This window comes from Tinamus guttatus, unplaced genomic scaffold, assembly GCF_059628265.1.
Source record: "Tinamus guttatus ecotype Peru unplaced genomic scaffold, ASM5962826v1 Tinamus_guttatus_pri_ptg000287l, whole genome shotgun sequence".
Classification (NCBI taxonomy): Eukaryota; Metazoa; Chordata; class Aves; order Tinamiformes; family Tinamidae; genus Tinamus; species Tinamus guttatus.
In genome coordinates, this window is record NW_028288821.1 from 13474848 (window position 1) to 13501113 (window position 26266).

At 48.3% G+C, this 26266-nt stretch overlaps 1 protein-coding gene across 1 annotated transcript; it reads left to right on the top strand.

Moving 5' to 3' along the window:
* Nucleotides 1-239: 239 nt before the first annotated feature.
* Nucleotides 240-25365, top strand: LOC104569795 (gamma-aminobutyric acid type A receptor subunit epsilon). Its single transcript, XM_010216795.2, has 8 exons — nucleotides 240-303; nucleotides 534-601; nucleotides 18388-18608; nucleotides 19211-19293; nucleotides 20431-20568; nucleotides 21364-21516; nucleotides 23585-23787; nucleotides 24884-25365. Exons 2-8 carry the CDS (start codon nucleotides 599-601, stop codon nucleotides 25175-25177), a joined length of 1095 nt encoding a protein of 364 aa, XP_010215097.2. The 5' UTR covers nucleotides 240-303; nucleotides 534-598; the 3' UTR covers nucleotides 25178-25365.
* Nucleotides 25366-26266: the final 901 nt, after the last annotated feature.

Consider the following 26266-nt stretch of genomic DNA (forward strand, 5'->3'; position numbering starts at 1 on the left):
CTGAAGTGAGCAAGGGTGCCAGGTAAGTTGTCACCTTAGGAGCAACGCTGAGAGATCCCTGGTCCTTTGACCAACCCTGGACCCTCTGGCCTCTGAAATCCAGCGCCCCTGAGAAATGCTATCACAGTGTCTCTCTTTTGTCTCTCTGCTCCAGGTGTGAAAGCACAGAGGAGTATGACTACGATTACCTCAGCATCAATAAAACCTGGGTCCTCACCCCCAGGGCGCAGGAGACTGATGCCACGCAAATCCTCAACTCACTGCTGAAGAACTATGACAACAAGTTGAGGCCTGACATTGGCAGTAAGTGTCCCTCAGAGCCACCCTTTGGGCAGCAGGGCAATGGGTAGTGACCTGCCCAGGGGTGTCCCATGTTCTCCATGTGGCTTTGTAGCTTCTGTAGTTGGGGTTTCTAGTCAGATTAAGCCACAATGCTTGTGAATGCTCCCCAACTTCTTCTTCAGCCCCAGTCCTCTGTCCTTTGCTGATGACCTCAGCCTCCTGCTCACATGCCCCTTTTATTTCCTTTACAGTCAAGCCCACATTTATCGACGTGGATATCTACGTGAACAGCATTGGGCCAGTATCTGTAATCCAAATGGTGAGTGGACATTGTTGCTAGAATGTCATGTGTAAAAACGTGAGAATGTGGGGTGTAGCTCTGCTGCCTGGTGGGTTGCATCCTGCTTGCTCAATGTGGCATGAAGGAGATCTCATCACAGGAAGAGGTGGATTTGTACCCTTTCTTTGGGAAGATGTGCTCTCAACTGCTGATTGCTGGAGCTAGGGAAGTTTTGCTGCTATCCCTGGTTAGGAGCAAGGTCCCCATATGTTTTAGGGAGGATCAGTGACCAGCTATCCTCAGGGCAGTGATGCTGATGCTCTCTGTTCTCTGCCTGTGATGTGCAGACAGGAATCTCAGTGCGGAGCCTCTGCCTTGCCCAGTCCCGTGGGAGCACAAGCACGAGGGAGCTGGGATGCTCAGGGCGAATTCACTGCCCCTGCTGAGGCCGTGCTGGCTGAGAGGGGGAGCAGTGCAGTCCTCAGGAGGACTGAAATAGGTATCTGGAGATGGTTGCCATGACGATGGTCTGATGGTGTGAAACTTGGGTGCCTAGGCCTGTGCCTGTCGTGCTGGCGAGAGGCAGGCGGGGTGGCTTGGATCAAAAGGCTGCATTTCCATACGTTGCTGTCTTGGATTGGCGTCATCGCGACTTCAGCAGCTTCCGCTCACGGCTCAGGCCTCCCTGCACCAGGACTTGTGGAAATGTTCAGTAGAGATGCTCTTTTTGCTGTGAAGAACTTCCAGGCAACTTTGCATTGCTTTTCATGGGAAATCTCTATTTTTCTGCCTTCTCTCCCCGTCTCATCTTCCCTTTCATCGAAAATGCTGTCACACTTTGAAAAACATTTTTGGCCATAGGGCAGTGTGGTCACAGAGAGTGGTTGCCAGGGCAGTTTGATTCTTCCTTTCTTTCTTAATGCAAAACTGAGCAGAAGCAAAAGCAGCCTCCATCAAACCTGAAAAGAGAGTATTTCCAGAACAGGGATGTTTTTATAAAGTAGAAAACTTCTGCTAAACAAACCCATTTGGTGGAGAGGAGAATGGCATTGTAGAGGTAGTACTGCTTTCCCTCTGAAAAGCATTTCATCACAACCTTTGTGACTGAGCATGTGAAGGCACCATCAGGTTGCCCAGCAGGAAAGTCCTCAAGTCAAAAAAAATTTCCTCTGGTTGTTTTTGTGGGTGTTTCCTGGAGATGTGGCTTTGTGTGGGCTGAAGTTACTTGACTGAGCCCTGTGAAGGAAGAGAGGAGCAAGAAGGTGGGGAAAGCGCCATCGTGTTGCTGAGCTCCATTCTGCTGTGGCTACCTGAACGGGACCAGCAATGTGGAGGGAGTGGGGAGCAGTCCCTCGTGAAAGGGGCTGGATCACTGGGGAAGCCTTTGGATGATGCATCCTCTTGCTGACTGATAATGCAGACTGGGGCAGAAATGTTATAGGTGGCTGTCCTGTCAGGTTTACACTGTCCTAGGATGTGCCAGGCAAAATACAGAAGAAAACCACTGTGCACTACTTAATACCTACTTCTTTCCTCTTCACCTGTTTTGTTCCATCCCCCTTGGATGCCTTGTTCTCCTCCCTGCTATAGCATTGCTGCATGACCATGCAGCTTGAAGGAGCAAAGAATGGCTTGCAAACCCAGTCGTGCATTCACCTCCTCTCCCAAAACGAGATACCAGGCATTGCTGCTAGAGTGGTTTCCTAAGAAACGAAGCTTGTGCAGCGGCGATGTGTACGTGAGAACAAACGTATTTTTCGTCCATCCCAGCGCTTCGATGACTTTTGATCCACAGGCCTAATACCAACTATGTTTGGCAGCATATGGGCATTGTATGGATTCAATCCCTGCAGTTTTTGTGAAAACAGGATGCCAGGAAGAGAAAATAGCCATCTCATGGGATGGTTAATAGCCATCCCTAATGTGGGAAAAGCTATTGTGTGAGCTCAGCCCTTCCTAGACACCAGAGGATCCAGAATGCTGCTGAGGACAGGCTTGCCTGTTCCTAGAGCAGCTGAACCAAGGTGCTTTGGCTCTTTCCTAGAGTCAGCAGGAGCTTTTACGTGGTGTGAAATGGGGCTCTGTGAGTGCATGGCATCCCCGGCAGAGTCCCAGTGCACATAATGTGAGCTGGGAGTGTGAGGTCGCCTACATCTGCAGGGCTCTGCTGGAGAAGCTGCTGCCTAGGAGCTGGTCTGCCTGGCTGGAGCCTTCCCAGCTGAGGAGGATATCGATGCGCTGGATAGTTGCTGTTAATGTGAATGCCATGGGGAGAAGCTGCTCTGCCAGGGAGGAAGCTGCTCAGCCCAGAGAGCTGAGGGCTCTTAGACTGGTGGTATTTTGCTGTGTCAATCACAACTGGCTGCACAGTCTGCCCAAGGTGCCTGGGTGCTGCCAGAGTGGGGGTCCCTGCTTGGTCTCATCCCATTGAAAGGCAAATCTGCCAGCTGTGGCCAATGATTTAAGGGTATATCTGCACCGGAACCCCTAAGCAGACTCTACATTCTTGTTCTCTCACTATCCCTTTACTAACGTCTAAATCTGTGATGCCCTTGAGCTTGAAAGCCTTTCTCCTCAAGATCTTTGGTGGATAATGAAGATACTGAAGAAGGCTGTGCCCAAATCTTACAACACTGATGGCAAATTTCTGCCATCAGTGTGGCCGAATGGTTCCCCTTGCTCATGAGAAGTTGCATCCTGCTATGGCTTCTCCTAAAGAAATAAGAAAAGGGTTGCAATAAAGCTATGGTGCCACTGCTCGGTTGGCTGCTTTGCCCACTCTTGTTTTGCTTTTTACTTCCTACTTGTGAAACAAATGCAGCCACTCTGTGGGTCCTTCTGGTGTCAAAGTTACCATGCAGATTGCCCTTCCTGGGGGAGATTTACCACTTGCCACTGCCAGCACTTTTCTCCTTTCCTGCAGGGCTTCTTTTAACCTGGGAAGCTCTGCTTCCTCTTGGATTCCAGATCTGTCTTGGATGTCAGATCTCTCCCTTTTCCCATACACAGCCTGAGGTAATGCATATTTCTGAGGGAAGAGAACAAGGATTCAACTTGGAATCTCTCCTGAGCCCCAGTGAGATTCCGGGGATGCTCTGTCAGAGCAGCTTTAGTCCCTGCTGCACACACAGAGCCTCGTATGAGCTGGAGGCCCCCCTGGAGGGGAGGTGTCACTTAGCTCTTCTAGGTGCATTTGCAGGGGCAGTGTTCTAGGTAGGCGTTTGTCCCTTGCACGGCAGGCCTGGTAGCAGGTGATAACCTGGCTCTGCTTTTAGAGGATATACCACCATTACCATGGCTTTTAGCACAGCCCCGTGTTGTCTGTGCATCTGAAGCCAAAAGCTGCAGGAGTCTGACAGGCTGGTGGAACTGAAAACTCCAATTTAAGCAATATAGTCAAGTATTGGGTGTCCTGTGGTCTCTTGCCCTCCTCTCAAAGAGTTAAGTGCTCTCTGCTGCCTTCAGCCTGGCAATACCCTGTCAGTGCCTGGAGGCTGGTCCTGTGTAGCCGTTGCTCAACCTCAAAGTGATAAATCATGTCAGGACACAAAACTGATTCAGGTCCTTAGAAATGAAAAGGTGATTTGAAAATGCCCTGCGTTGGGTGTGAATTCTGCATCCCCCTCATCGATCACTTGTCATAAATAACATTAATATTCAGGAGTCAGCAGAAAGCAGGCAGGTTTGGAGAGGGAAGAAACACAAAGTGATTTCCCGGTATCTTTTGTAGACTGAAATGGCTATCTTGTTTCCTATCTAGGTGTTCAGACAAATTTGAAATTCTCTTTTCCCTGTGAGAAGGAGCTGGCTCTGGCATCCCAAGAGAGAATGAAAACACAGCAGCAACACACATGAGGACCCGAGCTCTTGTGTCCCCCTGCGCCATCCCTCTGCTCTGCCTCTCAGCCAGGAGGCTGCTTGGTGCTGCATCTGCTTGGGGCTGCAGCCATGAGACCAGGCCGGGGCTGGCAGCAAAGCCGCCCGTGGAGCGGGGCGATGCTCCCTGCGAGGCTGCCTATGGGGGCAGGCCGGGCAGGAGGAGCTCAGCTCTGCGAGATGCGCGTGTTGGATGCCTGTTTAGGTACCATCACACAGACAGCGTTCGGGCGTCCCAGTCTCCTTGGCACGGACAAATCCGAGCCTGGTGCTTTGATACGGTGATGAAAAACAACCTTGGTTCTCCATGCATGTTTGTGGAAGAGGTGCCAGGGAGGGCTGCAGCTGTGGGGGCTAAGGTAGGAGACTTTGAGTTGAAATTTTCTGCTGACTGGTTGTTTGCTGGAGGGATTTGCTCCTGGTTTTGTTTTTAAATGGCTCTATTGCTGTGGATTATAGCTTTAACTGGTGTCAAGGGCACCTTGAGTTCTGGATCACCTTCCTTTAGGGCTGTTTAACTCTCAGAAAATGATGCTGTAGAAGCAGAGTGGTTGCCAAATATTGGGGCCAAATGTGTTTCAGACCTGAGGATGTCCGTGAAGTGTCCGTGAGAATCCGCATGGGTGGGAGTGAAAAAGTTCTTCTAATCCCGGTTTGGGGACAGAGCAAGTCCTGCTCCAAGCTCCCTCCTAAAGACCTGAGCTGCTATGTCCTTTGCTGCCTTTCTCATTTGCAGAGCAAAATGCAAGCCTTGTAGTTGAGCGCTCCAAGTGAGCACGATGCTGCAGTAGCCTCCTATCCAAAGTGGTGGTGTGTCCCAATACCCATGTTCATTATTCCCCTCTTCCCTCTTTAAGAGATGCTGTATGCCATTAAATTTATAATGCTCTGCCTAAGCAGTAGTTACTATGCAACACACTAACGAAATTGAGGATGAAAAACATACTCTCCCATGTCTGAAGCATTGCAAAATAGATTTAGTAGATTTGCATGTGTGGTGCATTTGGTGGGGGGAGAGAAAACGGGGGAAAATGTTTATGTGTTATCAGTTGATGAATAATTGATTTACAAAACTTGTCTTATTAAATATAAATTAAATTCTCATTTGACACACTTTATAATTTAGAAGTATAAGCACAGCATGAGTGAATAGAGCTCCCCACTGACTGCTCCCATGTAAATCCCGAGTAGCCAGGGAAGAGGGTGTGGGTTTGGCAGAGGGAGAGCTGGGAGAAAGGGGCTTTCGTGCAGAAAGGCTTCAGCTCGACCTCCCTTCAGGGGTAGCTGCCCTGTTTGCAAGGCCTTTCAGAGCTGCTGAATCGCAGCCCCGTGGGGCTCAGCAGCCTTGCTGGAGCCCTTGGGTGTCCGTGCCGAAGCCCCGTGCCGAGGAGCGGAGCCGGCGCTCCGCTGGAAGCAGTAACCACGCAAGCTGCTGCGGGAAGCCCTAGGTTGCAGCCGGGCTGTCCTGCTGCGAGGCTTGGGTTAATATCCTCGTTTCTCCTTAATAGACAGGGGAAGCAAGGCCAGTAATAATTGTCTGGCTCTGAGGAACACTTAAGTCTTGATTATACTTGGCTTTGGCTGCTTTGGAATAAGTAGGGAGGAAATGAAATGGAAATGGCATATTTCTTAAGATTCTTGAATATGTGAGCACGAGATAAGCCTATAGGTAAAGGGAATTCGTTGCGCCTCCCCTCTCTCTTCCCCCTCCCTCCACTTTCCCAATGATAATAGACTTCAGCAGTCACACAGCACTTCTCCACGGGAAGGACTTTAAAAGCTTCATGAATCATCTCCCTAGGAAGCACAGGGGTGGCCCTGGAAGCTCATAGCCCTGGTGCATCCGCGTCTTGGGCGCAACGCGATGCTGAAGCATCCAACGGTGTTCGGCAGGACCTGGCCTGTGGGCAGCAAGTCGGGCTTCAGTATAAATCTCTTCAAGAGCCACAGGGCACACACCAACCTAATGTGCTAGGGCAGGATTTGGTCCCTGATAAAGATGAGTATCACAAATCACGAACCGCACAGAAGCGGCCCTAATGAAATAAATGAGTTATTCCTGTCCGGAACATATCCCAAGAGCTTTCCAAGATTCAGGGTCTGTTCCCAAACCAGAAAAGGGCTGATTTATTCACTGTGAATAATTCAACCAGCTCCATTTATTATCCAGAACATATACTAATCCCCTCCAGATATTTTCAGTGTGACATCCGTGTCGGTATTTTATTTATAGGCTGTTTACTGTGCAGAAAACAGGACTCTGTTATCAGCAGAGATGAACAGAAAGCTGGGCTTCTGCCTCTAAAATCGGTGCTAAATAAAATATGAAAGTCTGGACAGCTGCCTCCTGGAGGGAAAAGTGCTTTTCTTCAGAGGTATTTCTGGAGAGCAAAGCCCCGAAGTTAATTAATATCTGTGCTCTCCCGCCAGCTGGTGAATGGGGAATAGCTGGATTTGCTCAGGTTTCTTAAACTGGCTGTTGCACTATCAGTGCTGGCAAACGGGTGCCTTCGTGTAACCCGCAGCTCCAGCAGGACTCCGGACAGCAGGCAAGACGGGAAAGTCAGCACTCATAATTAAGTGGCTCTTGTAAATTCCTTCATGGACACAATTTCTGGCCTTCTGCTGGCAGGAGCAGCTCTGATCTGCATTCATGTCATGCCAGTCTTCAGAGCAAACTCCCGTTTCCTCACTGGTCTTTGTGTGAGTTTGTGATTGCTCTGAACCCTCGCAGGCAGTTGCAGACGGGCGCTTCCAGATCAGCCTGTGTCCTGGCTGTGCACATGGGTGAGTGGCTGTCACTTGTAATTCCCCACTGCCACCCATACAGAATCTTCCGTTGTAGTTCGTGACCGCTGCGGCCACGTCTGCAGGTGCATCTGCCCAGCCGTGTGTTTCTGCATCTTAGGGCACCATGGGGACTGCTTTCCTTGCACCCTCCCTTGCACCCAGGGAGGCAGCTGGGACAATATCCTCCCATCCTGGCAACCCCTGCTAGGATGGTAAAGGAAAGATTTTTGTCACGACGCCCAGGCCGAGGAGTGGAGGGAAGGCACCTTGCCCATAGCGGCCATGCATGGGGGCTTGGGGCCGCTGCGGACAGCTGCACATCACTGAGCAAAGTGCTGATGGGGCCGCTTTTCTCACAAACGTGTTGGCCAATGGAGCTGCTCTTAGCTTACGTGCAGGCCTGTCACTTCGTCGTACAGAGACGCGTGTTTGTGGAGCGGCCAGGAAGCATGTGGTTGGTTCTGGTACTAATCTGTGCTCTGAACCTCATTAAATTGATCCTTCCAAGTCAAAGGGAAAGTGCTGCCCCTCTGAAAGATACAGGCTCTGAGCTGTACCAGTAGTTGTCACTTGATGGGCCGAATGATTTTAAGGCAAAGTTGATTTATCTGAGCTGAAGACTTTAGATCTTGACATGGGAGAGTTCAAGATATTTAAGGTACGTGAGGGAAAAGTCCAAGAACTGGTCAGAAATGAGGGTTTTCAGTCCGGACAGCCAGGACCCCTGCCAAGGGGCTTTCTATCTCTGTCAGCCCCCTTGTGAGACAAACAGCCAAAGTTCTGAGATGAGCTATAAAGCTTCTCTGGGAGAAAAGGACTTTATGGGCAATAAGAACAGATTGTTTTTATTTGATTTTCATGTGGTGGCAAATTCTGTCCTGTAACTCCAGCATCAAAATAAGCATTTGTGTGTAAAAATTGAAGTGAAATGCATAAAATAGATGATGGTGAAATGTAATATTTTGTTATGGAGGGGGGAAAGTATTCTGAATGAAACAATGAAGTTGAGGTAATTAATCTTAGGTTGTAACACTTTTAGTTTATATTCAACAAAAGCTCTCTTTTTAAATGGAAATGGGTTCTGTTTCTCACACCCTCAAGTGAAGCAGTCCTGCCTCTCCCTGAAAAGCTGCTCTAAACTCTTCCAAAACAGAGTCTATTCCTCAGCAGTTCCTCAGCATTCAGTGCTCATGGATGACCAGAGGCAATGCACATCAAGGGCCTTTTTATGCCTTGATCTTTGAGGCCAAATATTCAGTGTGCTGCAGCCCATGCCGGTGCAAAGGAAGAGCTATTTTCAGACCAGCTTGAAAGGGAAGAATGGAAAGAGGTGCCAGTCTCCAGCCAAGTCCTCCTCTTCTGGCCGCTCTGAGCGGTGGAGGTGATGAACCCGCTTGGTAGCTGGGTGCTAGGTCAGAAGCGGGATTTGCTCCCATCACAGGGGGCCTGCTCACCTCCCCGGGGCTGCCCACCAGAACAGGCAGAGCTCTCGACTGGTGAATCAAAGCACCCAGGTGTGCGTGTCAGGGAGCACCCCATCCCCATGTGCATGGGGAGCAGGGAAGGTCACAGCAGGACTTTGCTAATGGTGTTCACTTTGTTTCTCACACCTCCTCTCCTGATTTACCTGTCTTCTCCCTTATCTTTGCTCATTTATCTGTATCTCCCATGCCAGACCTGCGTCCTCTGAATGATCTTTCACACTCCTCAGTAGAGACACTGGTGTTTTCTTAGTAGCATAGCAGGGACAAGGAGACAAGATGTTCCATGGAGACATGAGACAGAGAAATGGGAAATGTTTGTGGGATTTAGGTGGTTGCTTTTGTCATCACAGCAAGGTAGGAGGACAAGGAACGTAACTGCATGAACTTCTCTTTGTTCGCTCCTTAGAGTAGTTGAAGGCAAAGGCAACGCCAATGATTAAGCTGATAATTTCCTTCCACGGTCTTGCAGTGGTGGATTGCGGACGTGTCTCGAGGCTGCAGCCTTCATTTTTGTTGTGAATCTGTACTGCGTGTGAAGGCCAAACAGCCTCTGGCTGCACATGTGTGATGGGGTGGTGATGGGGCTGGCAGCAGTGTGTCTGCTGGGGCACTACTTGCTGCCAGATGCAGTCACATAGTGGTGATGCAGAAACTTCGGCGACGGTCCCGGTACTGCAATTACTCTTCTTGCGGACAGAAACTTTGCTCTATCATGTGGCCCACCATGCGTGAACCCCCTTTTGGGAAGGAATCCCAAAAGTCCAGGGTGACCTGATAGCCCTGAACTGCAGTGCAGCTGCTCACAGAGCTTTCACAGGGGATCTGAGGGATAAATCTTGCCAGGAGGTGAGGAGGGAGCTGGGAATGGGAATGTCAGGCCCTCAGTTTGCACCATGAGGAGCAAACTGTTGTGTGAAGCGCCCTTCCCAGCGCTCATGGCTGTTTGCACATGAGCTTTGCATTTGGGTTCCTGCAGAGTTGCCCTTGAGCTTCCGTCCTCTTTGTGGTGCTGAGGTCTGCTAAGATGCTGCCCCTTTTTCTTTTTGTGGCCTGATTCTTTTCTTCCGGCTATTTTCCTCAGCCTGGTGCTTTCTGAAATCTCATTAGGGCTGGACTGTGATTTTTATGGTGTCATGAAAAGAAGGGCTGAGAAAAAAAACAAAGCTAAATTGAGAAACTGGCAGGGCAGAAAGAGAAAGCTGGAAGCACAGCAAGTGGTCATGAGAAACAACATGAAAGAGGGTTCCTTGAAAGAGTCAGCGGAGCACAATATGCTCCCGGCCTCTTTCCTCTTCATTTTGGCCAGGAGAGAACAGTGTCAGGAATGAGGATTTCTGCAGAGGGCACAAAACCCGCCCCCCTTGGCAAAAGCTGAACTATCTCAGATTTTTCTCATTTGCTTTTTTTTTCCCCCTTGAGAGTGAGGGCTAGAAAGGGATTTATACAAGCAAATCCTGTCTTCCTTCCTGGGCAGTGCAAGGGTTTTTGCGCAGTCTCACCTGCTCTTGGGAGAGGAGGACTGTGGAACACAGGGGCTCGGGAGCTGGGTCGGTACCTCGGGTATCGTCCTGTCTCCCTGGTGCTTGCACAGCTGAACCACACACGGCCTGCCTACCCAGGCAGTGCAAAGGGGACTGGGGGTAAATGAGAATCAGACCTTAAATCTCAGAGGGATAGTTGATTTTGGCCATCATCCAGCAGCAGAATTAGGCTGTGCTGGGTCTGAAAAGCCCAGCAGTGCTGCCAGACTGCAGGTCCCTTCCGTATCAGGTGCCAGATTGGAGAGGGGGAGAAATGCCCAGCATTTAGGACTGGACTCCTCAAGAGACCCACAGGGTCCTTCTATCCACCCTCACCTTGTACATGGTGCAGTGGCACATAGTGCATGGTACCGTGACTGCAGCCATTGCTCCCTCATCTCGTGTGGCATCATGCTGCCCACTCTGGTGTCTCATTTCAATCACAGTGAGGTGTAACTGAAGAAATACCAGCTTCTCATCTTACCTTGAGGAGGTAACTGTGTGCAGTGAGACTGCTCCGTCCTCTTTCAGCCCTTTCAAAGGAGATTTCCTTTCGTCTTGTCAAACACCTCATCAGCTGAAAGGACAAAGAAAGAAGAGCACTTGCCCAAAGTGCTAAATATTCACTTCCAGTTATCTGATGTGCCTCAGTCTTCACCTCTTCTCTCCCCTCCATCTCCTTTGCCTTCCTGCACAGAATTGCTTCACGCCCAGCACCCTGGGGAGCTTTTAAGCATTCAGCAGTAAGGCTTGACATGCAAACAAGACTTCTGACACGCGTGGCTTTGCTTTGCAAGCAGCCCAGGCAGTTCCTAGAGATTGCAGTAACTGAGCTGCATCCTTGCTTGCATTGGAAGGTGCTTACACATGACTTTCCACCCAGTGCGTGTCCTGTCCTGGGAGTGATGGAAAAAAAAGACAGACTAAAAACAGGCAGCTCCTTTCATGTGCTACTCTGCACAATATTTTGTTGAAGTATTTAGTGTCCTCCCACTGAATTATGCTGCCCCACCTGCATATGGCGCCCCGTGTCCACGCCACTGCCTTTGCAGTAATAACCTCAGCAGGGAGAGCACAGACAGAGTGTGCCTCTATAAACCAGAGTCTGGCTGATGTCATGTCTCGACTCAAGGACTTTCCTTGATCCTTTGGGTAATAACTGTTAATCAGATGCTAAAACACACACATCTAGGTCACATGCCCCTGGGACTCACAGTGACAGACCCTGTGTGCCGGGCTACATTCCCATGGAAAGAGGAACAGACACCACGGAAATCGCGAGCTATCTTGGGGTTTCACATGAGACAGTAACATCATTGAAGGACAGTGAGTGGCATAGCAAGGGAACAGCTCGAAATGAAGGTCTTGGAGGAGAAATAGGCTCAGGTTGTTAGATGCTGTGGTCATAAGAGCTGCCTTTTCCTGGTTAGGAGGAAGCTAGTGTTGGGTTATTCCAAAGCAGAATGGAGAGAAAGCAGCTGACGTTTGAACATACACAGAGCACTTCAGCTTCAAAGCAGTTAATCTGCCCAGCACCTGGCTGGTCTGCAGCCAAGGTCCTGGAGGATGCCAGCACTCCAGCTACCCATTTCTGAGTTTGTACCTCTCTGGTTTATCCTCATCTTTGGTGCCAGTTCCGTGTGAGGGAAGCTTCAACAGTGCAGTGGCTGTCCTGGGAAGTGCATGTCTCTGCATCCAGTTGTGAGCAGGGAAGGTGGCCCTGGTCGCATGTGTGTGGGAGCAGGTGTGAGGAGGGGTGTGTAGGATCATGCAGCTAGAGATCTCAAAAGTCAACACTTTTTTATTTTTTTATTTTTTACTCCCCTGTCCAGTTCCCACTTAGAGAGACTCCAAGGGTGAGCAAGCCATGACTGGGGGTTAGCAGCTGGCAGAGTAGTGTGTACAGCTTGTCCCGTGTGAAGGCTCCTGGCAAGAGAGATGATTTTTAACAGTGAATTTTGTATTATAAAAAGAACACTGTCTCTGCTGAGTTTCCCTGGACAGAGGTGAAAGGCATTCCGACAAGGACAGTGCTGCCAGTGTTGCTGCAGAAGTGAAACAGATGGGAAGTTCAGTGTGTCACCTTCAAAACGCAGATCCTCAGAGCTGTGCCCGCACTGTCCTCCCAGGCTGCCCTCATCATGCCAGCGTCACTGGCAGAAAGCTCTCGGGGCTCCAGTTTGCAGGGGGAAGGACCTCAGAAGCCAAATGGGAACTTGTGATCTCTCTCTTTTGCTCTTTGTGCTTTGGAGATAAAACTCAGCCTCCAGCCACTCTGGAGTCGCTGCCTGCCACTCATTAAGGCGGCTGGTGTCAGGCAAGAGCTTCCGCAGCTAATAGACAACCTCGCTGCTTGCTGCTTTTCAGAAGTTCTCACACATTTCTGGCCAAAAGCATATTCCTGCCTGCAAACTGTGGGGACAGTAAGGTGTAAATCAGCTTTGAAGATTATTTTAAAATGAGGTTATTCTGCTGGCTTACCAGAGTGCAGAGAGTGTCTCTGGACGTTTTGCTGTTACCAAGCACGTGCCTTGGGCCACGGAACCAGCTCCTCCCAGCTGCCCGGGCCTGTGATTTTGCCAGGTCTGTTTGCAGGCTTGGAGGGAAGGGGAGGGGATGTCTGTGGCCGGGAAATCCTTGCCTGCTCAGGGCAAGTTGTTCAGTATGGTGTTGCCAGGAGGGAAAACGCTTGGACCAACTCCTGCTTTGCAGGAAAAGAGGGAGCCTGGAAGAGAAGCTTCCTGGCTTGCAGTGAGCTGTACAGGGGCGCCTGGCCAGGCCTTGAAAGAAATGCACCCTGAGGCTTCCCTGATAACCCCCAGCACGGATATCCTGGAATTGCAGCACCTCGAAGCGTTTGCCCTTAATGCTCACTTCGTTCAGCTCTGTAGTTAAGCGCAGACCTGTCAGATTCACATCAGTCTACATAAAGTGCAAGCCACGCTTCCCAGGAAGGCAGCCTGATTGCACCACTGTGAGGGACCTCTCCTGGACCTGCAAAGGGAATGAGGCTCTGTGCATAAAGAATGATATCATACAGCGAAACCTAGCATGAGACTGCCCGGTGTATTAATCTCTCATCCCAACTGTTACTGAGGATTTTTTGCAAGGTATCTCTCCTTCAAAGAAAAATGGAGGAATCTGTTTCCTGGTTTTAACCTAATTTAGGAAGACAACTTTATCTTGTGGCATTGCGTATCTCTCTGTGGCATTTGTCAGAAAACTGAGCTGTTAAAGAAAGCTGAGAAAGAATCTTGTTGATGAACAGAGAGGAACCATGGAATGCTGATTTCTCAGCGCCCCATTAAACTCACTCTAGTGGTGGAGTCAGCCGCATTGCACAAACTCACTTGGAGCCATTTAAAAATTACCCATCATAAGGATCTTCTCGCCCTGCAGAGCTATGTGCGTTTGATGTACAAGATAACATGAAAACACATCCCGTTGGTTGCAGGTTGTGTCACGCTAACCCTGTGAGTTTAAGCCATTAATCTGCACTTAGGTGATCCAAACCCATAACAACTCTGAACACAGGCTGAAATTAATCTGGGGTAGCTTCCTGGGCCCAAACTGAGGTGGAAATTTTATCTGGTTCCCCATATGTGCACGTGGGACCACAGAAGAGGCAGAGAAAAGGCACAGGAAGGAGCTAACCCAAACTGGAAGCCCTCGTTGTCTCAGGGCTTTGGTGCAGGATCTGGGGTCTGGACTTCACGTGTGTGTTTGGAATGGGATGGTTGAGATGTGAGGAACTCCAGGACCATGAAGCTTAAGGCAGAGCAGCTGGGTTGGGATCATGCCAGGAACAGGGGTTGGGGTATCACTGCTTGGTGTCCCATAGTGACAACGGTGACCAGCTCCCACTTGTCCTGTGCTGGGGGTGGGTTGATTTCTGATTTTTTTTTTTTTTGGCAATTAAAATTTGGGGGGTTTTCGCTGAAACAACTCTTCCCAACAAAATTCCAGAGCTTTTTATTCAAACTTTTTTTTTTTAATGGAAGGCTTTGAAAGTGGATTAAAATGTTTTTGTTATTGTTAGCTTTTCTTATTTTTTCTTCCAAGATGAAATTATCCTGCCAACTCCACATCCACATATTTCCACAAACGCTCTTTAATGAGACAGATTAATTAATTGTTTTGAAATGTCACCATTTTTTTGTAAACAAGATCCCACCAGTGTCTAGGCTGTTGATATGAGAGAGGACTGATCAGTGATGTGGAGCTTTGCCAGATGATCAGGGTGACGAGCGACCGCTGGGGACAGGCTGGAAGGCTGAGGTGGGTCTGAGTGGACACAGCTCATTGCAGAGATGCTGCAGGGCATGCCTTGGCTTTGGATACACACGTGGGAGTATGTGGGGTAGGCTGTCTTCAGTATTTGCCTCACTTGTAGTTTGCTTTGTTATTTTACGACTGAAGTTTGGTGTGATATTGTTTGCATGTCAACATGTGCGTGCTGCTCCAAATGTACTCCAAATGGCACAGCTAACTCTTGGAGCTTATTTCTTCAGCTCCTTCTGTTGAGGAAGCTAAAAAGCCCATGCTTTTAGCGACAAGTTAACAACCTCCGCGTGCTGCACAGCAGATGGTGCAGTAATGTTGGAGGTGTATTTTATAATAACCTTTTTCCACGGGAGGATATTGAGGTATGAAGAAATCTCTTCCTGTTGCCAAAGAATTAATCAGTGGCAGAGAGGAACTAGGGGTGCAGGAATTCAAGCAGAAGCACTTCCATAGGTCTCACTGAGAGAGTGAGACTTGCAAGACTTCCTGCAAAACTTTAGATATTCCACCTAGGTCAGACTGCACTCATTTTAAGGCCAGTAAGAATGTAAGACATCCCCAGAAGAGGACTTGCACTTTTGCACTACTTCAAGTTGGCATCTCCCTCCAAAAATGCCTACCCCTTCTCATCCTGCTCACAGTCAGGGGCCTCCTGGTCTGATCAACTCAGGCAGATGCCTACAGCTAAGCTGGACAGATCTGTGATAATCTGATCAGTGCTCAGAGACGGGTCTGAGCACTGGCCAGAGGCTGTTCAGTGCAGAGTCATAGTTGTGCGAGGTGTTTCACCAGCAACGCAGACGGTATCTCGGCTGCGGGTGGGCAGAGCTTCTCAAGTCTCCAGGAACGATGCAAAGCTGGGAGGTGTCCAAGTTTGGGCCCAAAGCATGGGTTAAGGTGAAAAGTCGACAGCAAAAAGGGTTTATCCCCTTGGTGCTAGAGTGGAGGTGGCTGTGTCTGAGCTCCCTGGGAGAGGAGCAGAGTCCAGCCTGGAGGAATGGATCACACCAAAATGCTGGAGGAATGAGATTTGCAGCCTGAGATTTCTGAGGCAAGATCTCTGGAAAGAAAAAAAAAAATCACTCTAGACTGCTTTTGTTGCCCTTGGAAGAAAGAAAAATTTTAAGAGTACAGTATCTGCTGGCCGTGCAGAGAAAGCAGTGAATTGTGAATAGTAATAGCCAGAAAGAATTATTGGAGAAATGACTGAAGGCCAGGGCATTTCTGTATAAATCTTGCTTCAGATAATTCTGAATGAAAATACATTTGTAAATACCAACATTTCCCAATGGTTTTCCTATCTAGAGGGAAAGAACTCAGCTAATAAGTTCTTCCCCATGAATAGCTGTGCTTATAATAGCTGCTGAAATTAGATCAAACCGCAGGACGGGGACAATAACCTCTCAGACTTTCAGAAAAGCTTAGTGGCTTGTGTGCTGCAGGCATTGCAAAGGTTGGATATGAATGGCACCAGGGGAGATCTTTAATGCTGGTCCCTTCTGAAATTTTGGCCTTGGCAGCAAGTGCTGACTTGGGACATCTGACCCTGAACTCTCCAGAAACTTCAGCATTGGTTATCTAAGACCTGAATGCTAAAATTTACAAGAGGGCATCTGTTGCCAGGTCAGAAGTGAGTTCTCACAGGTGCTCACAATTAAGAGGGGAAGTTGATGATGGCATCTAACATGGGTTTATCATTGCATTTTTGCTTGCTTCCTCCTATGCCATATGTGTTGGCAGCTCATAGCAGCTCAAATAGGGATTTGCAGAGGGTTTTGGAGAGCGGGTTGGGGGAAAGAGGGAGCCAAAGGTCGTATTCTTTTGGCTTTGATGCTTGCAAGGAAAAGAAAAATAGTCTCGAGCGGCAGGAAGTCTCCCTCCCCACCATCATTCTTCTCTTGGGTTCCCACTGCCCTGTCTTGTTTGTGTTGTGCCAGGGCTTTTTTGCCTGCCTGTGGGCTCTGTCTGGCTGCTTCCCCACCTCAGCCATGTCTCCACTGCCCACACACTACATCTCTGAGCAGCACCAAGGGTGATCCAGGGCGCCGAGCGCTGGGGTGAGCTTTCCCAGTTTCATCTTTCTGAGCCGCAGATGTGCTGTGGGCCTGGCTTTGAATGCTGCTGTTATCCTACCTGTCTTCCTCCAAAGGGAGATTAGTGCCTCCTCATGGGTGTTTTGAATAAGCTATGGAGGTGATGGCCTCACTTTGAACCTGCTCTAGCTGAAGTGCAGCATATGTCCCTGGTCGGGCTGTGTTAGGAGCTCATCTGTGTCACCTTGGCTCATCCCTGCCTCTGAGCAGGGTGGAGGCACAGCCCAGGGAGTGAACTGACGGCCTGTCAGCAAGTGCTCTTCTCTCGTGACCTCATTCCTATGCAAGGAATGATTTCAGTACCAATCTCTTTCATTACCACTTGCCTGACCGTGGAGCGAGGGCAAGGAAAATGAAGCAGGGAGTCCTACACAGCTTTGCTCTGCCTCCTTCAGGTGGGACACAACGTCCAAGGGAGTACTCCAAGAGCAGCGCATCTGTTTTAATGGCATGGTTGAGGAAGTCAGCTCCGAACCAGCAGTGAGGGCAGCAGAGGGAGGACGTGCTGCATTCATAAAATTCAAGAAATCAATAGATGGGGAAGACAGTTGGAGGAAGAGATGGCAAAGTCAGACGCTGTTCATCTCTGCCCATGAGCAAGGGAAGCAGTGGCCCCGTTGTCTTGGGGGTTTAACAGGAATGAAAACGAGCAGAAGTCAGCAGAGCTGCCAGGAACAGGTGAAGGCCTTTCGTATGAGCTGCTGGCGCTGAATTTGGGGCTGTGGGTTCAGACAGCTATTGAGTGCTGGGCACACTGCTGCATGGCACTCATCAGCATCTCTGCAGGCAGCCTGAGAAAAAGGGTAAGGAGCAAGTTGCCTCACTGGAGCAGCAAGTGGCTGAAGAGTGGGCTAATGATGTGGACCAATGCCAGCCCAGTCCAGTTGGGAGCAGCCTCCCAGAAGTGCTGCTTATGGGTGAGCTAAGACACCCTGTCTCACACCAAAATCAAAACTCCTTGTTATGGTGCAAACTTTTTTTTTTTTCTGACTGCAAAAGGCTCAAGCAAAGTTTGAGATGGCTGCACCGAGACAAGCCCTGAGCAGACCGTGCCCTGGTTGGTTTCCTTTTCTAATCCTCAGCAAGAGGTATCTGCCTTGGTATGGTTAATGCCCGAGTTTTCCATATAATACTAGGGATAACACTGTCCTCTGGGCTAGCTGATCCGTTTATGGTCTAAACCTTGCATGTTAAGGTTGAGTTCTCACCAGGTTTATACGCAGTGCTGCTACTGCTATTTGTAAAAATGAGTATGGATCACTGCTGGACTGTATGTTATAGAAAGAGTTGCCTCTTTGTTTTCCCTGGTAAATTGGCAAGCAGACTTCCTTGCCTGTGTTTGAAAGGTGTAGCTGAACCTAGGGGAGTGAGGGGAGGAATTTAGGATTAGATTCATCCAGTGCCCGTGCTTAACATATCTGTGCCAAAAAGTGTGTTCAGCGTGAGGTGTCTGGCAAGAAGAAGCCCAAGTCGTTGTTCATCAGAAAAGCCATCTTGGATTTCTGGGTAAGGGTCTGGCCAAACATACTGCAGCTGAGGCGACCAGCCAACACACAGTGTTCCTCAGCTCTCCTTATGTGCCCTGTGGACGTCCTGACCCTGAGCTAGAGATGATCCACCAGCTAGGGAAGGTATCTGTGATCACCAACAGCTGCACCCAAGCTTGAGAGGCAAACATTCTGGCTGTAGCTTCAAAGCAGTAGCCTCATAGCTGGCAGGCAGGATTTTGCCTTACCTGAATCCCTCTCAGAAAGATATTTCTTTCTTATCTTTGACAGGAATACACCATCGACATCTTCTTTGCTCAAACGTGGTATGACCGGCGTCTTCGTTTCAACAGTACTCTCAAGGCCCTCACACTGAACACCAACATGGTGAGCCGCATCTGGATCCCTGACACCTTTTTCAGGAATTCCAAGCGGGCTGACTCCCACTGGATAACCACCCCTAATCAACTCCTCCGCATCTGGAATGATGGCAAAGTTCTCTATACGCTCAGGTATGCGCAGCAGTCACTGTAGCTGGCTGATGAGAAGAGGGAAGAAGGAGCAGATCGAGGCAGAGGAGGTTTTCAGATGCCCTGAAACATAATAGTGAAGATGTAGGTGTCTGGTGGTGTTGATGTTGCCACATATCTAGCACTTGTTGCAAAACAGACTTGGGTTTCCTGAGATGAAGGCTCCTGAAAAATCAAAGCATTTTTCCAAACTGTACCCAGCAGTCAGAAGTATAAAGGCTTTCCCAGACCAAAGTCTTTTAAATATTTGCTTTGGTTAGTTCAGCTATTTTATTCTGATACTAAACATTTGGCTTTTGTCCCCATAAATTTCTATTCCTATAAATTAATTTGGTAAGCTCACTAAACAAAAAGCTCTTTTTATTGTGAAAATTACATCTTTTTCCTCACTTTGAAAATGTACAAATGTATGTTTTGTTTTGCTACTGTTTTGAAAGGTTTTGCAAACTCAGCTTCAACAAATTAGTCTCAAGAAAGGAGCAAGGAAGAAAATCCCTCTGTTAGTGACACTGTGGTGTTGGAATCAAGCCACTTTCCCCAACAGAAAAACTCAGGCTCCCTCTCTCTCTTTCTGTCTCTCCCAGACTGACTATTGAGGCTGAATGTCTGCTCCAGCTGCAGAATTTCCCAATGGACACTCACTCGTGCCCTCTGGTTTTCTCCAGTTGTGAGTATCCATATCTTAAAAATAGTTTTAGAAGGCAAGTAGTGAAGCCTCAGCACAGTAAGATGCTCCCTGAGAGACCCCATCGTCCCTTTTACCTGTATTTTCACCTAGTCTCTATAACCCTCTTCGTGGGTCAATGTCCACCATGCCCTGGAGCATCCTCCCATTCCTGCACTAGGAAGGAATTCAGGACAAGATTCATAGCATCTGAGTTCCTCCTTAATTTGGACAGACAGTTGCAGGTGATTATTTCATGGACTTTCACTGACTTTCTGTCACTCTGACTTACTGACCTAAATAAATCCATTCAGCTGGCATCAGTCCTGCTTAGCATCTTCCCTCCATCTCCTGCTCCGTGAGGGGCTGTTTCAACTTTCTAGGCCAAAGGAGGCCTTCTTTCTTTTCCCAAGGCCATAATCACATCTCCCAACTCCATCCCTGTTTATCTGTTCTCTTCAGCTGAGAAGGCTACTGATGCTGGCACATCTCTACGGGTAAGTTAGCCCAGATCCCGCCTGCACCAAGAGAATCCCAGCCCCATGCATTGGGGCCAGTCAGTCACACCTGCCACTGAAGTGATGCAGCTCACATGGCTTAGAGGTGCTTTGGGGGAAGGCAGCTTGCTGAGGAGATAAGGTCCACTAGTCTCCTGATGTCCCTCATTCTTTGCTAATTAACACTACATACCATACCTGCTTGATAATTAGAAGCACAGTTTTAGTTAGCTGTCAAACTCTCACTCTTTCCCTCCCCTGAGGAGCTCCCTGGTAGGTGTTGAGGTCCCTGCTTCACACTAGGTTTATATCTTTGCCAAGAAAGCAGAGCCAGGAGAAGCCCCACTCCTTCCTGCAGGAGCCAGGTCCCTGTGCTTAGAAAGGCTCTCTTTCTAGCATTGCTTTTCATATCCCTTGGATTCATAATCTGCACACAAAGGGAGATTAGGGCCCTACTCATATTGAACAGGGATGATGTCTGGGGGAATCTAACCCAAGGGCATCAAAATACTTGCCCAAAGGCTTCAGATGTGTTTACAAAGCATCTACAGTAAGATGCCAAAGCTATTGCAATCCAGACGGGGGACAGGGTACAGCCGCATCATGTACCCTCTCCCCGTCATGTCCCTGCCTTTTTTCCCAGATGGCTATCCACGAGAGGAGATTGTCTATCGCTGGAGGCGCTATTCCATTGAGGTCTCTGACCAGCGCACCTGGAGACTTTACCAATTTGACTTCACAGGGCTGAGGAACACCTCAGAGGTCCTCAGGACTGGGGCAGGTGAGCCAGAGAGAGACAGATTATGGAAAGGCCAGCATGTCAGATACCTTGTGGATGATACCGGAGTTATCGGGCAACTCTGTGATGGTGGGGAAAAGAGGCCGCAACAGGACAGAGTCAAGGGGAGTTAGACTTGATGTGAAGAACCTCAGACTGAGAAAATGGGCCTTTGCTAGAGGCAACAGAGGTGATGGAGATGAAGGATGAGGGAAAGCAGAGTATAGGGCGGGTCATAACTGCTGATATCTGTGGGCTGTGGAGGGACAATGCTACTATGAATTAACCTGCCCTTAATCAAAGGGTTCAGGTGGGAGAGGAGATGGAGCTCAGACCCCCTCTTGCGGAACCAGTGGTTGGCTGATGTTTGTTATTCTTTTTTCAGTAATTGTGTACAAGCTCCATCTCAACCTTAACTCTGTAAGCCTCTGAAACAGAAGAACTTGGGATATAAGTTGTCAAGTGAGCAATGAGAACGTGCAGCGCCACATGGACATTTTCAGGGATAGAACCAGAGAATCAGCAAAAGTTTTTGAAGGACCTCTTTGCCACGGCTCAGAGAGTTAGTTGGAGAACTGGTCAGTGGGTCATGTATCCTGTTACACCTAAATAGCTTTCTATAGAAAGCTATAACTAGTCTCACAGCTATTAATGAATGTAACTAGCCAGGCCAGCCGCAAAACCAGCCAGCCATACACTTCAAACAAGAAAACCTCAATAGAAACACTCAAAATTCTCAAATTTTACTTTTCTAGGAAGCCACATTATAATTCCAATGTCTCTGTTGTTCTTTCCTAGGGGAGTACATGGTGATGACAGTTTCTTTTGATCTGAGTAGACGTATGGGTTATTTTGCCATTCAAACCTATATTCCCTGCATCCTGACTGTTGTTCTGTCCTGGGTTTCCTTCTGGATCAAGAGGGATTCCACACCAGCCCGGACATCTCTGGGTAAGAGAGTTGTTGTTGCATGTCTGGTGATTTGTGAACTCTGCAAGAGTAGCAGGCTGGCAGTGTTGAAAAGGGAAAGTTCCTAAAGCACTTCACATTTTTTTGGATGTTACTCGTCTACCTGGAAGATATTCTCTTCTGTATCTTCCTGTTTGTGACACTCCCTCCTCAGGTTGTGATAGCCTCCTCCAGGCTGACCATGTAGTATTCTTACACTCTGAAGTGAGAGGGAAGGGGTATGATGTAACATTGCAATACTGTTCAAAGGTCTCCTGCCACAAATGCAATTCTGCATTTCCTCATGATTTCTCAAGGGCTCAAGGTGGGTTCAACAACATGAAGGTCAAAGAACAAAGATGCTGAGCCATATTATACAGTCCTGGGCACTGGCAGAAGGTGGAAGCCTAGTAGATGCAAGTTTTCTTTGCAATTCACACCACAGTGGGAATTCAGGATGTGACAACAGCTTATTGTTGAGTAATCTGGAGTGGCTCTTCAAAGCAGGATAAATCTCATGTTGATCTAATCCTGCTCTTATAGGAGCAGGAGAGAGTTCTTCACACATTTCAACACACTTTGGCTATATCTGTATTTTGCAGCAAGCTCTGCTTCCTAGCCTGCCTTAGCCCTCCTTAAATGCCAGCCTCTGCCAGGAGGGAGGGAGAGGCGAGGGGCTGTCAGCATTAGGCAGGGCTAATCTGAGTTCTTCTGTTCTAAACATCTCTCCCCACCTTCCTCTCAAAATCAATTTCTTTGGCGCCCCCAGAGAAAAACAGGAGGAGGAGTTGGGTTTCATTTCCAATGGAGGTGAGGTTATGCCATAGTCCATGACTGGAGAAGGAATAAGCAGCAAAGGGCAAAATATTCTACACAGTTGACACCATTCTGTTTGCTGCCTCGAAAAGCACAGGCAGGTTCCACCAGGAGAGGGGCTGTCTGTCTGTGGGAAGGGACCTCAGCACATCAAGAATAGTGTATTCTCTCAACAGCCCCTGATGTACTTCATACAAATGATCCCCAGACCAATTCAAGCCCATCAGGCTACACTAGAGAGATATAAGCCCTGACACTTCCATCAGCATTTCAAATATATAGGAAGTCACATCACAGCTGCAAATACAGCAGGAAAATACACCCAGGGCGATTGGGGTGAGCCAAGGAGAGAGTGACATGCAGGCATATTTAGATCAGTACTGAGAAAAAGGAGCCATAAGAGTTTCTGCTCATTCTCTGCATCTTAAAAGTGGTGGATGAAATCCAACAATGTTAACTCTTGGGGCTGACTTGCATTGTCCTCTGATACTTGGTCTCTAGAAAGACATCTATGAGCATTGCTGCTGTTTCAAAAGCTATTCCAAGTCCTATTCATATCAAAATAATTTCCTTACCATTTCTGCCCATTCAATGAGCCTTGCATTATGCCAAATTGATCCTGGGAGAAAATGTTCAAAGATAAAGGGAGGATACACACTGGGCCGTTTGCATGGTTCACATGGACCATGCTTCATATCATCCAGAAATAGCAGTTCTATGATGTCTGTCATATTGTCACACTTGTTGCTGGCTCAGCTGGACATCAGTCACTGAATCCCAACTCATCCATTGACTGTCCAAAACCATCTGTCACTGTTATAGCTTATGTTAGCATGTCCTTCCCATGGATTCTCCTCTTGTCATCCAAGCAGCTGTTCATCATGTGCAGCTTTAAACAGGGGCTGAGCTCCCTACTCTTTTACCAGCCCACACTGATGACCTGTGTGACCTGATTTCAGACAGATCTGATTCCATGGAGCATTGTTATGGGACATTGCAGGACCACAGTCTGGCTGAACAGAGCGATGCTGTCCTTTGTGGAGTCCAACAGGGCTGCTTCCAAAAGAGTGCTGTACAGATCCTTTTCTGACATTCTGCTCCCTCATACCTTCCTTTCAGTAGGAGGGGAGACTCCCACCCCTGCACTGTTCAGGCAGGTCCTTCAGAGATGAAAAACAGGGATTTGGCAATCCAGAGCATGCAGAAGACAGAAGTGGTACTCTTCATTACCTGAACCAACTCTTTTCCCTCTTAGGTATCACCACTGTGCTAACAATGACCACCCTGAGCACCATCTCCCGCAAGCACCTTCCCCGTGTTTCTTATATCACAGCCATGGACCTCTTTGTCTCTGTGTGCTTCATCTTCGTCTTCGCAGCTCTCATGGAGTATGCCACACTCAACTACCTGGTGGGAAACAAGAAACCACTGGAGCACAACAGCAGGAAAACCAGGCTGGTAGGTGTAAGGGGCAAGTGGAGGTGGATGCTCTTAGAATCCCAAGCCATTTAGGATTACTCCTCCTGCTCCTACACTGGAAACTGCTGAAGTTGTTTAGTTGTTTAACACGCTAATCCTGTGTACATGAGGCCTTCAAACCATGTTTTGTGTTGGGTCTGAGGACTCGAAAGGTGAGACACAACCAAAAAAATTGACTGAAGCTCCCCTACAATAAGGTCATCCCGTACAGTGCCAGGTACCCAGTCTCTTTTCACAGTCACTGCAGAGCTTATCAGTACAGTTTAGGGTGACTCATGACCAAATGCAAACGTCTGCTTTAAGATGAGGCAGTCCACATCTAGGCTCTCCAACCTGGACTAATTTGATCTACATGGACTCCGAAGGCATCTTAGATGGCAGAGATCAAGAAATGTAGTGTCTTTAATGAAGTGTGGGGATATTAAACCCAAAGTGGCCTTTATGCCATTTAGACCTATTCAAGCTCATGGCAGGTACTCCTGCTGAAACAGGGCTCTGAATTAGGTCCAAATTGAAAACAAAAAAGCCAGATCTCTTCCTGGGCAGCCTCATTTCCCAGAAAGGGTGGAGGGAGTTCTTCCATAAAACTGATGATATGCTCCATCTCCTGGAGCAAGAGCTTATGAGTCACAGCCTTCCCCCGGCTTTCCTTTTGCAGGTGACAGCAACCAGAGGACATGTCTGGGCTACGTGCTGTGTCTCCAGAGATAGCTGAGCTCAGGGGAATGAGGAAAGAGGCTGGCAGAGCTGAAACCGAAGAGTCCCAGTTTGATGCATTGAGTATTAGTGTTAGAGATAGGAAAACAGAGCATTTAGATCTTCCTGTCTAAAGCTGTGGCATAAGATGCTAGGGAGGTAACTTGAAGTCCTGTAGGGAGTGGTTAATCCCTGCAATATGCCATGGTTGTGATTTAAAACCAGGTGCAGAGACAGGGAGTGATCAGTCAACCCTTTCCATGGGCAGTTGTGCCTATGCTACGAACTGTCTAATTGCTAATATCATGGGTTTTTGTGTCTAGAACACTCTTTCTTGCCTTTTCTTTCCTTATAATCCATTTCTACCTCCTTGTTACAGCCATCTGCTGGTGTCCAGGTGGTGCCATCCTTCACCACCATCAACATCAACAACATCATGCACTGGCCCCCAGAGATAGAGGAGGATGAGGATGAAGACCCTGGCTCCCCATGCCTGGAAGGGAAGGAATGTGAGAGATTCTTCTGCTGCATTGAGGACTGTCAGACAGGGATGTGGCGGGAGGGAAGGGTCCGCATTCATATCTCCCGCCTGGACTCCTACTCTCGTGTGTTCTTTCCCACCGCCTTCCTGCTCTTCAACATTGTCTACTGGATTGCCTATCTGTATCTCTAGCTGTTCTTTGTGCTCAACTGGAATGGACTGGAAGCCAGCAAAATGGGCAAAATGGGCTCTTCAAGGAGCATAGCAAACAACGTCTCTTCCTGTTATAGTTAATCATCAGTCTGAACAGTCCAGTTTGCTGATTCCTTTTTCCTGCTCTCATCTCATCTCTTCTGAGAAGAACTAGACAGCATTTTTTTTTCTCCCAAACCTGTTTTTTTAGAGAATCGTCCCATCCCAAACAACCCTTTCTCCAACTCCACCAGCATTTGACTTCTTATAAGATGGCCCAGAGAAGTCCTATTCCTATCAAAAAGTTAGGCATTTTGTCAAAAACAAAAACCTGAATGTGCTTCATTTTCCCATCCAACCCCAGTCCAAAATTCTATGGGAAGTGATGGCAAATCGAGTTTTCTGCATAGTTTTAAGCCTGCAGAGGAAATAATGTAGGTTTTACAACTTCGACACCACCTCATCAATATAGACTTCGTGGGAGTGCTAGAGACATGAACAGGTCAGAAAGAAAGAGAGGCCAGAGAGGATGGCAGTACAGCTTTCTTTCTGCTGGTATCTGGGATTGGCCTAAATGCTTTGTTCCTGCCTAGAAGGCGAGTTGTGGCACAGATGGCGTATACTGTAGGATATCTGGGGAGCATTCCACATGGGTTGCTCTGCTTGTTGAATGACATGGCCCCCGAGGCATCCACTCATTGAGACTTGGCTGATCTTCATTAGATGATGAAAAGCATTTCATGAGTCTAAATGGCCGGCTCTTACCCTCTAAGAGCCCATGAATGCATCCTGACACGTGGTTTAGGACTTTGACCAGAGTATGCAGCTTACATAGCCAAAAGGGGGAGAAAGCTGTAATGTAATGAAGACTAGAAGGTGTCTCATATGCCTGTTGTAAGGTAGCTGTCTTCAGCCTGTCTCAGCTGAGACAGTCCTTGTCTTCACAAGGACAAGTGTTTAAATCCTCAGATCTGTGAACAGTGTAGTAGGTGCTAACCTGAGAAATGGGTACTAGGAAAAGGAACACTAGCAGCTATCCCTGCACCTACTAGTGGTGGAGAAGAGTTCCTGCAGCTCAGATGGTTTCCT